This window comes from Prionailurus bengalensis, chromosome D2 (assembly GCF_016509475.1).
Source record: "Prionailurus bengalensis isolate Pbe53 chromosome D2, Fcat_Pben_1.1_paternal_pri, whole genome shotgun sequence".
NCBI classification, from domain to species: domain Eukaryota; kingdom Metazoa; phylum Chordata; class Mammalia; order Carnivora; family Felidae; genus Prionailurus; species Prionailurus bengalensis.
The window spans coordinates 79,157,572-79,175,070 of NC_057351.1; the positions used below are offsets into that span (position 1 = coordinate 79,157,572).

The 17,499-nt window shown below is 50.3% G+C and overlaps 1 protein-coding gene across 4 annotated transcripts in view; it reads right to left on the reverse strand.

Annotated features, from left to right (window-relative positions):
* Positions 1-17,499, reverse strand: part of CPXM2 (carboxypeptidase X, M14 family member 2) — a 140,288-nt gene that overhangs the window by 12,289 nt on the left and 110,500 nt on the right. For 3 of the 4 annotated variants that reach the window (XM_043597795.1, XM_043597792.1, XM_043597796.1), the window contains 4 exons: positions 11,954-12,077; positions 10,474-10,670; positions 9,288-9,467; positions 3,624-3,921 (listed from right to left, as the gene is read on the reverse strand). In XM_043597795.1, the coding sequence (XP_043453730.1) occupies positions 3,624-3,921; positions 9,288-9,467; positions 10,474-10,670; positions 11,954-12,077 (799 nt within the window). Of the gene's footprint in view, positions 1-3,623; positions 3,922-9,287; positions 9,468-10,473; positions 10,671-11,948; positions 12,078-17,499 lie in introns of all 4 variants that reach the window. The other variant, XM_043597794.1, reaches the window with a different exon arrangement.

A 17,499-nucleotide genomic window follows, 5' to 3' on the forward strand; every position in this document is an offset into this window, starting at 1 on the left:
GTCCTGGGGCTGCTGTGACAAATGACCACAAACTGGGGGGCTTAACACAGCACAAATGTATCCTCCCATACTTCTAGAGGCTGGAAGTCCAAAATCCAGGAGAGGGGTGGCAGGGCTGTGCTCCCTCCCAAGTCTCTAAGGGAGGAAACTCTCTTGCCTCCTCTAGCTTCTGGTGGCCCCCGGCTTGTGGCTACGTCACCCCAACCTCTGCCTCTGTCTTCACATGGCCTTCTCTGCTATGCCTTATCTTCTGTCCCTTACGAGGACATTTGTCAATGATTTTAGGGCCCATCCAGGTAACCCAAGATGACCCCACCTTGAGACCTCTAACTTAATTACACCAGCAAAGACCCAGTCTTCAAAGAGGTCACAGTCACAGGTTCCAGAGGCTAGGAAGCAGGGATATATTACTTTCGGGGTGGGGGAGGAGGGCTCACCATTCAACCCACTACAGCACCCAATATTTGCAAAGTGAACAAATGAATGTTAGGGGACATTAAGCTCTTTCCAACATTTTCGTCTTGGGGGAACAGGGCGATCAGGAAGGACACGGTGCAGCCATGACCTGTGTGACCCCAGGCGGCACATGCCCAGCAGGAGGCCCCTGCACGAGCTCCCCTCGTGGGTTCTGAGGGCCAGGACTAAGAGATCAGAGGTCGGGTGCACTGGGTTTCCCTACAGCGACTGAGCAAAGGAGCGGGTCCCGCTTGTCAACCAGCCTCGGTGCTCGCCACGCGTCTTCCCTCCCTCCCTCCCGCCTCCTCCCGCCGTCACGCTCAGTGGGAAGACCGGATTAAAAGTCGGGGCCCTGGGTATGTTATCAATCTGCTGCCTAATCGATTGCTCAAGTCGCAGCCAAATCGTATCTTTATGTGCTTTTTATTCTGTGTAGGGCAAAACGGCACTCAGCAGACAGCCACTCTCTCCGGCGGGTTCTAGACGTGAACCGGTCACGTGTCACCAGATTGGCCCCTGACCACATTCATGATAAAGCAAGGACAGGGGCAGAGAGCTGCGGTACGGAAGGAGTGGGCCCGTGCCACATTAACGGAACACCCTTCGCGGGGGCCTGCTCTGGTTGGAGAGGGTTGGTCAAAACGCCCCATCGACTCATTCACTCGAACCCGAAGTGCGGAGTTACAAGAGGGCACAGCAGGCCCGACGAATGCCATGTTCCCTGGTTAGCACGGGGAGGACACGCTGAGATGGCCGAATGCCGCTGTGCACGTAACATTTTCATTACCCCCTATCTTTGAGGCCTTGTTGGTACGGAAATGAATCGGCGCCACGTACGAAACCCTGGGGCGGGTCTGCCACCTTGCCATGTGCCTTCGAAGCACTCTAGGTGCCAGCAGAGTCGGTGAGATGCTGAACGGCCAGGAGAAGGGTGCAAAAGCTTGAACCCGGCCACCTCTGCTGCTGACTTCTGGCCCGTGAGCTGAGAATACTCCTTGAGGAATGGCTTCGAAAGCAGAACATGTGGGCAGGGAGCTGGGGCATGACCCACACAGTCCCCACAAACCCCGTGTCCCTGCCGGGTGGGCGAGACGTTCCTCTCTTCGCCTAGAACCCAATGTCACGGCTTCTCCGTGGAGCACGGAGCCATGCGTCCTGTAAGGCCCGTGTGCCTGTCGCCAACTCCACCCGTCCCTCATCGTGGGGCAGGGGAGGCAAGATGGCAGCCCAGGAACAAAGGGGCTCTGACATCGCTCTGGACTGGAAACACACACACACACGACAAGCCATGTGTGTTCCGAGCTTCCCCGAAGCCTGCTCTCCAACCCCCCATCTCCGTCAACTAATGCCTGTCAGTCACCGCTAATGAGTGAACAAGATCCGAACAAAAAGATGGAGTGGAGGTGGAGGGGGAGGGAAGGAAATTAGAAGTCACATTTCATTAATCTACAGCGAGATGAATCGGCACACTTCCCCACACCGCCGGGAGGAAACGGGATGAAGGCTCGAGCCGCCGTGGCTCTGCACACAAGTCCCTGAAATAATGGAAAATATAACTGATAGGGAAAAAGCAAATGCTGCCTTCGTGGTTGTGTGGTGGCCAGCTTTTCGAAACGTGACTATTGACCTGGCGCGACAAATCCGGCCGGGTCCGGGCCGGATTTAGACACCGCAGCCATGAAAAATAAACAGATACTTCGCGTAAAGGTGGCTGTGGGTTTCCGGGGCTAGAATTGGAAAAAGCAAGAATGGTTTGTGGCCGCGAGAAGGTTATCGTGCTCGACAGGGATCTGCCTTTATGTGCTTTTTATTCTGTGTAGGGCAAAACTACGATGGGGATAAACAAAATAGCTCTGTGGGGTAGGTGACCAAGAAAGAAATGGCAAGATTTCTGTACCTGTTAAAAAGTGGCCACAGGAACAAATCTATTTACTACTTGGAAATTTTTCTTTTCCCAAGCACGGACACGTACCTGAGAAGTACGCGAAGGCGGATACGGGCAAGAGTCACGGCTGCGTGCTTCTGATCGGTTACACAGAGAACACACCCGCACCCACACTCGCACCAGCCCCCACGCGAGCCTCACAACAGCCCCAAAGGGCCCATCACCTTCATCGTTCGCCGTGCCCGTTTCACAAATGGGAAATATGGGGGTCAGAGAGGGAAAGTAACTTGCCCAGGGTCACGCAGCATCTGAGTGATGAAATGGAATTTGAATCCAGGTCCACTTGACATGGAGTATTTTTCAAATTCATCGCAGGGTCGAGCACCCCCCCCCCCCAGAGTCAAGGAAATAGGCAATGACCATTCTGCTTGGGGTCCTGCCATCCCAAAGCTGAGGGACCTTAGGGAATGTGACATCCTTATCCTTCCACATTTGGGAGCCCTGGGCCGGGGCAGCCTGGACACAGCAAAGAAAACTTATCCTGAAACTGGGACTATGGCGTCCTCTGGGGCTGATGTGAAGGAATTCCCAAAGTCCCTTCTGGAAGCTTCTCTGGTCCTGTGCGGATGCCAGAAGCGATACCACCTATTCCCTGCATCGTATGCAGTCGGGCTTCGACCAAAGGCTCTGTTGTGCCTGGGAGGCCGGTCTACTGACCTCCAGAAGACAGGAGATTTGTGAAACAGCGATCACACCATGTCAGGCCTCAGGAAACACCTGCAGCGTGGAGTCGCTTCACCCCTGAGTATGGGATCAACGCCCGGCCCCTCCGGGTACCTACCGCAGGGGACGTCCCACTAATGGGAACGGCTCCGGGTGAAAACACCCTGGCTCCGGTGCCAACACCAGCGTGCTGTCTGTCCCTTGGCCGGGTGTGCCTTTTGGTCCGATCCTTCATCCAAGTGTACGTTTGCTCATCTCTGACCCCCTACAGAATCCGAATAGCTCAGGAGCTACGAGCGGGCCACAGGGCCAAACAGAGAGATCCCTCGTAGTCACCAGGCCCCGGCTGTCTCATTCATAAAGTGGGGAGTAGCCACAGCCCCCCAAGACCAGTGGAAGGATTAAGGAGCAGTTGATGTAGAGTGCTGGCACCCTGTAGATGGCGGACCACGGTCGCTATTATACCCGTGACAAGTGACAAGGGAGGGCTGGGAGGGGATGGCCCGTGGGTCCCTCCCTGTCCGGCTCCATGACGACAGCAGGGCCGCCAGAGACTTACTTCCAGCCACGGTGTGCCAGGAGGCCCCGTTGACGGTCCCGTCCTCTTTCTGGAAGTCTTCCGTGTGGCACACCCTCCTCCTGGCGTCGGTCATGAGGCGGTGCGTGGAGGCATAGGAGTAGGCCAGCCAGCGGAACACGTGGTCGTCAGGCGTGGGGCTGTGCTCCTGCGTCTTCCACAGGGACCGCACCATGTCGTAGGGGTATGCCACCACCAGCTCGCCGCCCTGCAGGTTCCCACCCAGCACGAAGGGGATCTTCTCCATCCAGGCTATGACGGCCCTGGTCTCCACCGCCACCTGTGAACAGGGCGAATTTACACGGGGCGAAAATGAGACGGGGACTGCTTTCTCTCCCTACCTCCCAAACGGGGGACACAGTGGAAAGAGCAACCGTTTCGCGGAACACTTTTAGCAAAACGTAGAATTTCAAAAATCCGTCCGGGGAAGACCGGGTTTTGTGGAAATCGTGGATTACACAAAAAAGATAAATCGAGGGAAGTTCTCTTTTGGTAGGGATATTCCAGTTGATGCACGGAGGGAAAGACAGAGTTAGATTGTCAATACTCGGCAAGTCCCATGAGTTAAGGGGCCAGGGATGTTCATCCATGGCCGCAAAGCACAGAGAAAGAGAAAGCCAATACAGTCTGTCCCTCGAGGGAAGAAACACCTAAGAGAGAACATCAACCCGGAATATGACCAAGCCTCCCATCCAGGGGCCGGCAGCCTATTCCTGTAAAGGACCATATGGGAAATGCTTTAGGTTTGGAGGGCTCTGTGGTCTCTTTCCCAACTACTCAACTCTGTCCTTGTAGCCAGAAGCACCAGAGACGATAGGCAGATGAACGTGGCTGTGTTCCAATAAAACACCACTTACACAAACAAGCCTGGGCAGCAAGAGGCCCACCTACGGGCTGTAGTTCGCCAACCCCTGTTCTGTGGAGCCTAGTCTGGTCTCGATCTCTCTGCCAGTTTACAGAAAGCAGAAGAAGAGGTTACGTGACATGGCAGGTATTCAGTCGGCAGCACCCAGGCAGTGGGAAAGGCTACAAGATGATGGATGTAATCTGCTTGCTTATAACTTAGTTGTTAGGAGAGAAGCAGCGACGCGGGCAAGAGGATAAAAGACCACAAGCGAAACGGCAGAAACCTACAGGGAGGGGAGACTTGAAAGACGCAGCCCTCAATCACGATGAGGGCCCTTTAGTTGGCTCCTGATTTAAACCAACTATGAGAGAGAGAGCGATGGAGAATGATAATAGGGAAAACGTGAACACTGACTGGATATGTTATAATACCAAGAAATAACTTATTTTGATATGATAATGGGAATCATTTATTGGTTTTAAAAGAGACCTGAAGCTTTTAGAGATACTTACTGAGAGGTATTTGCAAATGAAATGATACCACACCTGGGATTCGCCCCAGTAATTCTGGAGAGGGGGAGAAAGTGGGTACAGATGTAGATGGAAGGTGAATCGACAGGCACTGAAGTTGAGATGCACATGGGGACCCTTAGAGCTTTCTAATTTTCTATGAATGGCATTTTTTATGACAAAAAGTTGAAGGAAGGGAAGAAGGAAGGGAGAGAGGGTTAAGAGGAGGGGAAGCGACGAGAAGGAAGGAAAGAAGGGAGGGAGAGAAAGAAAGAAAGAAAGAAAGGAAGGAAGAGAAAGGAAGGAAGGAAGGAAGGAAGGAAGGAAGGAAGGAAGGAAAGAAAAAGAACTGACAACATTAGATGCAAAAATTAGGTTGACAGGGTCAAATACTGCTCATGAATCTATTTACCCTAAGTTACTGACTCCTATGAAGATAGTCCCAGCAAAATAAAGTCTGATAATGGAAAAGAAATAAACACTGGAAATGGCTTAACTGTGCAGCACAGAAAGTTGATTAAGGAATGAAATTGACTTGATAGGATTCATTAAGTTTTGTTTTTGTTCCTGAACACATCAGGAGCCCTGGAATGGACTAATCATAGAACTTAGCTCAATACACCATATCATCATTGGTCCACACTTGTCCTTCTCTGTATTTTAATATAATAAACACCCGTGAACCCACCATCCATGCCCCAAACCAGATCTTATAGACAATTTCTATGTAATATGTGATTCCGTCCCTCCCTTCCTCCTGCTTCCCACTCAGAGGCAACCACTGTATCCTCAATGATATACGATTCTTATTCTTTCTGTTTTGTTTTATCCTGTATGTGTATACCTAAAAATAGATTATGTGGTTTTACTTGCTTTCAATCTTAAAAAAGAGGGGGTAGCCACACTGTTGTCTTCTGCAATTTTTTTTTTAAATTAATGTTTGTTTATCTGGAGACAGAGAGAGAGAGAGAGGAAGGGGCGGAGAGAGAGAGAGGGAGACAGAGAATCGGAAGCAGGCTCCAGGCTCTGAGCTGTCAGCACAGAGCCTGACGCGGGGCTCAAACCCACGAACTGTGAGACCACGATCTGAGCCGAAGTCAGAGGTTTAACCGACCGAGCCACCCGGGTGTCCCTGTCTTCTGCAATTTTTTCATCTCAATGCATGTTTTGCGATGCACCTGCACTGTAGCATAAAGCTACATACAGCTCAGTATTCTCCACTTCGGTGCTAAGATCTCATCATTGCTCTGTCCTTGTGATGATGGGCATACAGGTAACTTTCAATTTTTTGCTGTACTGGACAGTGTTGCTTCGAACTTTGTTCTGGCATACACGTGCTGAAATGTATCTTGCATAAATCAGCAGAAGCGGAACCGCAGAGTCCTAGCATATACACATGTTCCACCTTACAAGATAACCAAATTATTTTCCAAAGTCACTGTGCTAATTTAGACTTGCACCCACAACGCATAAGAGATCCACTGGCCCCAAGTCCTCTCCAACGCTCAGCTACTGTCAGACTTCTTAATTTGCCAACCAGTGGGTGTAAAATGTTCTCTTTTTTGCATTCCTTAGTACTAGTAAGGCTGAACATATTTTCATGTTTATTAACCATGTTTCCTCTGCCCCAAATTGCCTCTTCATATCTCTTACCCCTTTTTCTATTGAGCAGTTTATATTTTTCTCATCTGTTATTCTTTATGTCTCTTGAATTTTTAATTCTTTTCCGGTTATTTAATTTGCAAATAATTTCTCTCAGTTTTTAGCTTCCCTCTTACAGTTTTTAAATTTTTGATGAGCAAGCTTTCTTATTTCGATGTAGTTGAGTTTATTAATCTTTTATTTTATGATTAATGTCATTTGGAATAGCTTTCTTCACTCTGAAACTAGCTATCTATATGACAAAGTTTCACTGAGAGATTTTACCGAGAGTGATTATTAAATCTTACCAAATGATTCTTTCTGCAGACAAATCACTTCATATTTTTTTCTTGTTTTTCTATCATTTCATTGATTCTGCTCTTATGTTTTGATCACAATCTTTATACATTGTGTGTGTGTGGGGGGGTGGTTCTTCTGTTATTTGTTCGCTAGTTTCTTTAGCTCATTTTTAGCCTCTCTTCTTTGGAATATAATCATGAAAAGATACAAAACTCCAAAAAACACAGGAGGGTTTTGCAGCTTTCCACAGATTTTGATATGTAATATTTTCATTATCTCTGTGTTCTAATTATTTTTTAGTTGCTGGTATAATCTTTTTCTTTGACCCATTATTTAGAAGTTTTGGGTTTTTTTTTTAATTTTCTAAATACATGCTGATATTTTCATTAACCTTATTACTGTCTTCTAGTTGAACTATATGATGGTGAGAGCATCACGGTCTGACTTCTATTCTCCGAAACTGGTTGAGATTTCCTTTACAGCCCAGAGCATCATCTGTTTTTGAAAATGCTCCAGGGATTACTAAGGAGAATATGCATTCTCTAACGGGGGTGTAGGATTCTTTCAGGTCCCTGTGTCAAGCCTGTCGACTGCTATTCAAGTCTTTACTTTGCTGACTTCTTATCCAACATAGCCACAACTGAAAAAAGGTGTTAGCGGTGGCAGATCTACGTAATTCTCCCTGTGTTTCCAAAACACAACAAGCTCAAAAAGCAAAATTCTAGTCTTAAAGCAAAGACTGAAATCCCAGGGTTTCTAGGAGTGGGCTGAACTTGTTCCTGGTCGCTCATGGCCACAGGGCCAAGGACGCTGGCAACCATATTCCAATTCTGGTCCAAGAGTTCCAAAATTATAACATCATTTGAATTCCCAGCTTTACCCGACATCATTAGTATGCTAGTTTAAAAAAAACGGGGGGTGGGGGATGGGAGGAGGGGATTGTGCAGGATGGAATTAGGAAATAGGAGAGAGAAGGCAGAAGACTCAGAAGCCCTGAATCCTTTACCCCCAGTAAGCTGCCCCTGGGCATCCGAATTACCCCACAGGGCATCGCCACGGTCTGTCCACACCGCTTGACTGGTTGCTTCTTGAAGGTCTAGATAACACCACCCTGTGCATCCCTAAGTGAGGCAACCATGCTGGTCTTCTTCCGCTGTGGGCTGGAGCCCCGAGGCAGAACAGGGGGGCTGCCTTCTATCCACTCATCATTTCTCTTTGGATTCCTCAGGAAGAGAAGCCAGTGCTTGGTGTCTGTATTTTCTTTTTTACCTTGCAAAGTGCTGCCTAAAACACAGCATTTTCCAGCCTTCCTCATGATAGGTTGATAACATGTTTTGACTAAATTCTGGCCAATGAGATCAAGACATAAGTATTATGTAGAAATTCTGAGAATGCCTCTTAAAATTAATCAATGAGTCTGAAAGGAGGATCTTTACTGGTTTGTTTTTTTCTTAACTCTTTCTCTCCTCTTCCTTCACAGACACGACAGCTGGAGTACCGACTGCCATCTTAGATGATGACCTTGAGAATGAAAGTCACACGCTAACATGGTGGAGACAGACAGAGGAGCCCTTGGTTCCTGATGATCATGGGGCTTCCGTTTGGCTGCTTGGCTTCTGTCATCTACCTTTAGGGTCTTTCTATGTGAAACACAAACAAACACCAAAAAAACGCCAAAATGTCTATCTCATTAAGCTATCGTCATTTTGGGTTTTCTGTCGTTCCCACTGAACTTACCCCTAACGCAAGGCAGATCTCTTGAAGGACACACACACTCAGAGGTCAGGGGTGGAGGGGTAGATTACTATGGGCAGGGCAGGCAATAAAAGGCACGCGAAATTTTGTGCAAAGTCTTTCTTCTACAACACGCTCTTTGTGAAAGAACACCTGAAAATTCGAGGAACGCCTTTCTCATTCAATGCATTTTTCCTTCCGAAGAAGCACAACATGAAATAATCCACGAAGACTTATGAAAATAAAAATAAGGTATCTCAAGCAATCAGGAAGGACTGCGGCCAATTCCAAAGCAACTCCATGGCACCACCAGAGCTCAGGGCAACGAGGACGGTAATGAACGCGCACGATGCAGGGGAAGGGTGCGGGACGCTCTTTGCTGTCGGAGCCCTGTGTGGTTGTCAAGAAACACGATTCGACGATTTCTCTTTTATGAAGAAGAGCTGAAAACACCAACGTTAAAGGTAGCTGCTCTCTAGCACACTTCCCCACTTTTGGAGAAAATATGATAGGAAAACTGGCATTGTCTTGTTCCTAAATGTCAGATCCTCTCCCAAAGCCAGTGGGTGTTCACCATGGCCTTCCTAGGCTCTGCCCGTGGGGTATTTTACTCACCGTGGCATTTTCAGACAGAAACCACTCAGGGATCGCAATGTAGTGATTGGGAACTTTCCTCGGGAGATTCTGTCGGTCCTCTGCCTCCCAGAGCAATGTGTTCAGGTCAGGAAAGTTGTTGTTGATGTCGATGCCATCGTGGGTCCAGCGCCCCAGGGACCAGCCGCCCAGCTCTGAGCCCTGGGAGACAATTCCGAACATGAGGGACCCACAGGGCTTCTGGACTCTTCTCACACAAGATGTCTCTATCTCTATGTCCGCTACCCATCCCCATCTGGGTGGATCTCTAAGCCTCTACACATCGTCTGGCCCAAAGATGGAGCCCAGAAGGGAACACTGAAGCATCTTCTATTACGACTTGGTGGGTGGTGAGCAATACAGCCAAATCCCTCCAAGAGGGAGGGCATCACTCCTGCCACATGGCCGAGCTCAAGAAGTATTACGCCCCTTCCTCCTCCTTCCCTCCCATGAAAGCTTCTAGAATGGTCAGATGAGGAACTCTGAGGAGGGATGACTCTAAGAGTCTGGCGTTGCAAAATCAACCACCACCACCGCGTCAACGGATTCTCTCTGCCATGCCCACGAGTCCGGCTCACAAACCCCTAACCACCCGGCCTTGGCAAATCTGGGACTGAGAACCCCTCACCAGCTCTGCACCAATAAACGCAACCCAAAGTCTGTACTGTAAACGTTCACGGGACGGGTACCCAGTACCGTTTCCCATTTTATTCCCAGATAATACGAACAATCCTGTACATATAATCCTACAGTATGTATAGTCGGTGACCTACCACATTCTACGTCACAGTCAGAGCCTGAAATATAAACCACGGATCAGAATCACACACACAACTCTCCTCGGAGCACTGGCAAACAGGCAATGATAGAAGTGAGGGCCTGCCCTGATGCTGTGCTCGAACTGTGCTCAGTGTTCTTTTTATTCTAGTCTACTGCTGTTAGTGAAAACGTGCCAAATGCCATGCTTCACGTTCACTTTCCCCACTCGTTGGCGGGTCTCAGATCCCCACGATCCTCAATCCCTGCTTTGCGTCTTTCATACACCCGCCGGGTTCCCCTGGCTCAGCAGGGAGACGCCCAAAGGAAAGCTAATGACGCGTGAGTGAGATCGGCGCTCTGCCGGCGGGGGCCTCGCCGCTGCCCTGGGCACGCGGGGCGGCATCATTACCCCTTCGTAGGCCTTCTCGTAGCCATCGGGGTTGAGGGAGGGGAGGATGTGGATCCGGGTCTCCTCCACCAGGTGGACGATGCGGGGGTTCCCGGCCAAGTACTCCTGACACAGGAACTGCAGCAGCAAGAGCATCAGCTCGCGGCCCAGCACCTCGTTGCCGTGGGCGCCCGCCATGTAGTGGAACTCTGGCTCGCCTTTACTCCGAGACGGGAAAAAACACAGGTTCATATGGATGCTTCTAGCAAAACAGCCCTTACCATTTAGGGTAAAAAAAAAAAAAATCCCTGACAAATACTTACAATTTTACCCTATCTCTTCTTACAAATACCCCCGCCCCAGGGCGCCTGGGTGGCTCCGTCGGTTGAGCAACCGACTTCGGCTCAGGTCATGATCTCACGGCTCGTGAGTTCGAGCCCCGCGTCGGGGTCTGCGCTGACAGCTCGGAGCCTGGAGCCGGCTTCGGATTCTGTGTCTCCCTCTCTCTCTGCCCCTCCCCCGTTCATGCTCTGTCTCTCTCTGTCCCAAGAATAAATAAACGTTGAAAAAAACCCAAATTTTTAATTTACAAATTAAACACAAGCCAGAGCAATTATTTTTCTCTTTGGGGAGGCAATCGTTCTTCTTAAGAGAAGTTCCTATTAAGTCTTACAAGGACACAAAGATGAATGAATAGAAGCGGAAAACAGTTCAGCAGGGGAAACGGGCACTGACACAATTCTACAAGGGGGCTGCCTTTGAGTTTTTCCCTTTTAACAGCTCAGCTTTCCCGGTGTTGTGTTTATCAGTGCCGGGCATAAGCTGACAATGTTTCTCCTTCTCTCATCGACAAAGCTACTGCTTTTGAGGAAATGTGATTTTACCCGCAGATAAAGCCCTCACCCTTTCAAAGAAACTTCTAGGAGGAACTCCTGAAATAATGATGAATTTAGAGCTGAATGAAGCAGACCGGTCCCAGACTTAAATATCGGTGGGTTTCTAAAGGACAAGCGGATTTACCAAGAAGAAAACCCAGAGAAGTCCCTCTGACCCAGAGGAGAATCCGGGTTCGGGAAAAGGCTGAAAATAGGAAATGTGTGAAAACAGAATTGAGATTTGCAAAGACATTTAGGGGACCTCCTCTCACTTGAGCCCTTAATGACCAGGGAGTCCAGAATTTTCTTCGATAAAAGGGTTCTGTCCTGTCTCTGGCCACTGTTTTCTTTGGTTAGTGTGACTGGTCTCAGAGCTGGAGGGCGGAATTAAATGTGGTTCATTTGGAGAAAAGAAAGGTATCTCTTGCCTAGATGAGCCAACAGCCCATATCACAAGGTAAGAGGTTCACAGAACCAAAATTTGCAGAATCTGCCTATGTGAGGGCGGTGCATGGACAGCTCCTGGCCTATTTCATGAATGTTCTCGCAGGGGTGAACCATCTCCTTGCTCTTTAAGAAGGCACCAGACAGGGAGGGACAGGTGCATCACAGAGGGGCCACCTCACCGACTTCGTGCTCCCCAGGGTGGTCGGAGACCTCCACGGCATACAGCTTCAGGCCCTGGTGGCTCTTGCCAATGTTGTAAATTCTGGTGATGTTGGGGCACATTTCATTCACGACCTTCATCAACTGAAAAGCAAAATGCAGTTAAGGCTCTGAGCAACGATGGCTATGCATTCATGGCGAAGGGCTCCCAAGACGGCCACCTGCCATTCCCCTCCCACGGCCTCCTGCGTGCCCTCCCCGCCCCCCAACACCAGCGCTATCCCTTCTGCCTGGAATGTTCTCCTCCAGTTGTGATTATCACCTCCCTTGAGGACGGTATTACCATTTTTACTGTGGTTTCCTGTGTTCTTGTTGTTTCCTCGCTAGACTACAGATCCTTTAAGGGACACCCTGTGCCTTGTATCTCCCTATCCCTGCCTAAATAAATATTTATTACTGAATATCAATTTTTCTCATAACTTAATGAGCATCTTTGATGTCAGGCTGAGGAAAGGGACAGCGCTCTCACCCCCCTGGAGCTCACGGTGCAGCAACAGAGGGTAGTCATTTGATGACCCAATTCACGGGTGCCAAATGAAGGGGTCCAGAGAAGCCATGATAATGGGGGTCATGTGGTTACAAGGGGGAGGAAAGCGGGCCTTGACAAGGAAATGCAAGGACATGAAATAGATATGCGTTATTCCCTGGATTTTACTTTTTTAATTGTTTCTAAAAGATTTTAATTTTTTTGAGCGAGACAGAGACAGAGACAGAGAATCCCAAGCAGGCTCCACACTCAGTGCAGAGCCCGGCACAGGGCTCGATCCCACGACCCTGGCATCATGACCTGAGCCAAAATCAAGAGCCGGATGCTCAACAGACTGAGCCCCCCAGGCACTCCTGAATTCTACTTCTGAAGTCAAGGTCATTAGATGAACGGCCTCAGCGGGAGGGGGTGAGGGGTGCACCAAGCTGCCAAAGGAGGTAAGGAGGGCTTGTCTGCTGATCACAGGAGCACAGGCTGCCCTGATGAGAAAGGAGAAGCTGATTATAAAGGACCGTTGTCCGCAACAAGGCCAAAGCAGAAACTCACCATCAGTGGAGGACCAGCATGCAAGGGACCCATAGCTTCTACCCTCATCACCATGAGGGACACATACATCGTGCAGGGCTGACGTGGAACCACATGCGTCGCACCCTGCCTTCCCCAGAAGCACAGTAATAATATCACTAATAATGTCAACGATTCTATTCGTCACGCATCTGTGTCCTCACTGAATTTCACGATCACGACCGCCAGGGGAAGTAGGTAAGGCAGAGGTGATTGTTCCCCCCCCTTACAGATACGGAGACTGAGGCTCAAGAGAGACACTGAGCGATCTGCCCGGGGTCGCCCAGCCGGTACCAGATGTGGCCAGGGCTCTGGACTCCGAGGGCTCTTCTCTGTCCTTGAAGGCGGAGCAAAGCAATCGACACCGGCACATCTCTGCGGCCCGTTTGGTCAGCGGCACACCACGACCAGGCTGAAGACGGCCGCGGCACAGCCACCATCCGAGTCGGGGCCCCACGCGCCAGTCCCTGCAGACTGTAGTCCCCCTCAGCTACCATCATCGTCCTCGGCAAATCCTGATCGGCACGTGATCCACTGGCTTGGTTCAGATCAATGACTGTTTCTGCACTCGGGTCATCCTTAACTAGGCAACAAATGCCGCCATCCAGCACAGAGCCTGGCTGTCGTTTAGGGCTTACCCTCCTCCCCCGTTCAATCAGAGACAGAAGCAATGTGCCACCTGTGTTAGAGATCATGACCTTGACGCCGGAGAAGAAGAACCTCCACCTTCCGCTGAATGCACACTTCGCCATGGAGACATCGCGCCGTAGGGCACGGCCTCGGCCAGGACTCAACAGTCACCTCTTCACACCCCGCCCATCACAGTGTTTTCGTACTGGCCACACTCCCTCCTCGTGTTGTGGTGTCACGGGCACCCCCTTCTACACACGGCAAAGAGGACACGGGCATGTAAAGAATCTCCTTCATGAAGGTTCTTTACAATTCCCTCTGCACAGAGAGAAATTCTCTCTGAAATGCCAGGGAGGTGCCACCAGCGGCCACCAGCCCCGTTAAAGACCTGGCAGGGGGTCCACCTTGCTTATTCCTGAAAAGGGTCAAGGATGTCTTACTGGAGTTGGAGTCTTTTTTTTTTTTTTTTTGAGAGAGAGAGAGGGCACCAGGGAGGGAGGGGCAGAAAGAGAGAAGCAGGGCTCACCCTATATGGGACTCAAAATCACAAACAATGAGATCATGACCTGAGCCAAAGTCAGGTGCTTAACCAACTGAGCCATCCAGGCACCTGGAGCCTTGATGGTTAATGTGACAATAAGGACTAGAATTTCTTCCTGGCCTGAGAGCATGCATTCTTAGCAGGGGTGACATCACCCCCCCCCCCGCCCCCCGGAGGTGAAAACTGGTCGTCAGGGGCTAAACATCTTCCAGATCACGATGCTTTGTGGCTCTCCAGAGCTCAGCACTACCCAACAAAGTCTTACTCATCAGTATTTCATATAATGGGTGGAGGATAATTGAGACGGTGTCTAAAAAGCCTCTTGGGGTGGGGGGTGACGATGAAACCAGGCTGAGAACGATCAGCTAGAGAGCGCCTAGCTTTGCAGAGTCCTAGCTTCATCAAGACTCTGCCTCCTCACCCCAGATGGGAATACGCTTTGCCCCAACCTCGTATCTACTGAATCCTAGGTTCTGCTGCTTCCCTCCTCTGCAGGAAGCAGAACTCGAGGCCCCTCCTCCAGAAATTCAGTTTCCAACAATATACAAGAAGGGGCTTCTGCATAAAGGATGGGACAGTGACATGCTCGGTGGCACTTGCTGTGATGCTGCAGCCTTTCCCCGGGGGCACAAAGCTGGGAGATGTCCAAGCGCTCCAGGGCAGGAAGACTGAGCATGCCGTTCCCACTCCCTGGAACGTTCCACACCAGCATAAGTACAACTATGAGGACCCCATGGAAAATGGCCCGTGATCCAATATTCACTGAGGAAAGCAGGGCCAGATTACAGCCACCCTCTGATCAAAATCGTAGGAATTCTGCGAGCACAGAAGCTGAAGCGCTGGACGGGGACGGGGGAAAGATACAACTGGCTGATTCTTTAGGGTGTGGGTTCAAGGAGGACTGACCTTGGGCCTTGGGGTTTGCATTTGGTGCTGATGCAAAATGGCTCCTCCAATGAATTAAAACGGTTTTGAAAAGGGCGGGGGGAGAAGAGAAAAAGCCCTCTTCCACCGGCTTTCTTCATTTGCCTGAGAAACAGACACCGCATCTGGTCCCCCGGAGAAGGAACCCAGAGGGAGGGGGAGGGACAGAATGGCAGTAGGAGCATCCCACGGGTGAGGAGGTGGGCTCGTCCGGATCTGCAGGCCGTCACCCACCGTCACCCACCCCCAGGGTAGGCTCGGCCGCTGTCCCACGGCCTCGTGCCCCTGCCCCACCGTCGCTGCCCTGGAAATCAATGCCACTAGCTGGCCACCTTCCAACCCATGTCTCTGTATCACAGCCCACTTACGGTCAGCCTATTCAAACTTCCTGTGCATCGAGACCTGGCTGCACCGCATCCAAAACCCAAGTCAGATCATCAACCGTTGCCTCCAAACCACTTACTTTCTCCCTTTGTGGATGGTTCCCCACCCTCTTTGGAGGCACGTCAGACCCCGCCTCTCCCCAACTCATTCCAGCACGTGACCTAGGACTAGCCAGTCCTGCTCAGAGAAGCCTCTGTCTCATTCTTCTTCAGGCCCAGCGGCCTCTCTCCTGGGGACTGCGGCCATCCCTGCCAGTCTGCTCCCCACGTGACTTCCAGGCTAATCTCCCCGAAACACTACTCGGCCACGTGAAAACTTCCTCTGATTCTCAGACTCAGTGCAAAAGCTTCTCCCAGCAGACTGTTCCAGAAACATGCCATTCGCTCCTACCCCCATACCTTTGCTCTCGCTGCCTGGGATGCCCGCCCTTCTGTCTTCACCTGCCCAAGGCTGGCCAGCGATGATAACCGACCCCATCTGCAACCAAATCCCTTCCCAACCAGGCCAATGGACCAGTCGCTTCTCCCTCCTATTCCCCAAATATCTCCCCTGGAAAGACCTCCAACGTACATATTTATCTGGTACACGTGACGAGTTTATGACAAAGTGGCAGGGTTTCTGCCCTTATGGTCCCAGATGAAGGAGGCTCATACAAACATGTAACTCAACAATTAGGAACCGTGACTCGTGCTGTGAAGGCAGTAGCATTCCTGGAAGGGTGAGCTCACTCACGACACCAGGGACGTGCAACCTGCTCTCTGCTCTCCCTTTCCCTCCCCGTCCCACCCTCCGGCGCTCCCCCTGTGGGAGAACAGTGCCTCGTAAGTCAGTGCTCTAGAAATATTTCCTGCACACATTCTCAGCATTTCCCCCTTCCAATGCAATATGTTTTTCTATTTTCTCTTCTCTCGTCCTGCTCCACTGCTGTTTCTCTTTTTTTGTGTTTGTTTGTTGGAAATGTTGTTCTCATTACTAGGATAAACTAACATTTTTTTTCCCCTGAAGTCGAGAGATTTCTATAGTAACCTCGCAGACTCCATACGGGGAATTGCTAAAAATGCTGGCTTCTTTTTCATCCCCAGGAGCCAGGAATGCAAATGGCAAATCACTTCCGGCTTGAACGCTCTTCAGGATTGATAGATGCTCCCCTGAATAGCTTCCAGTGGAGCGCTGCGGGGCCCTGGGGTCACCCAACACCACCTGCAGGGGCTGCATTCACCACTCCCCGACTCTTCTTGGCTCTACATCACCACGATGATGGTAAGCAGAATCACCCAGGGTAACAAAGCACACTCCACTAGCTCCGCTTTTCTGGAAGGGCCCCGATCTTCCACACAGAACAACTGTTTAAAGACACCAGCATGGCGCCCGGGGGGCTCAGTCGGTTGAGCGTCCGACTTCAGCTCAGGTCATGATCTCGCGGTCTGTGAGTTCGAGCCCCGCGTCCGGCTCTGTGCTGACAGCTCAGAGCCTGGAGCCGGCTTCGGATTCTGTGTCTCCCTCTCTCGCTGACCCTCCCCCGTTCATGCTCTCTCTCTGTCTCAAAAATAAATAAACATTAAAAAATTAAAAAAAAAAATAAAGACACCAGCTACCCAGACTCTGTGCAATAGCTCATTTTAAGTGCATTTAGATTCACTGCTTTTGACGTTAATTGCACCAACTGAGTTGATATTTGCCTAGTTTCTGGGCTTGCAAAGATGTCCAGGGAGCGAAGCTGAGTTAACACGCAAGTGCTCTGTAGAACAGAATGGTGACCAGAGTCCTCGTATAAATGCCGGAGAATGCAGAGCAGCAGGGATGATGCACAGACCTCAAGTCCAAACACATCCTGATTTCTGAAGAACAAGGCAGCAAGACCACCTCTTTAGCAAGCGCCACCTCTAAGTCTGTGCTGACAGGTGTCCAGAAGCTGTGTGTGAGGGTCTCAAATTAAAGGACATTGAGATGAACTGGGGTTTCTGGGTTCCCTGGGA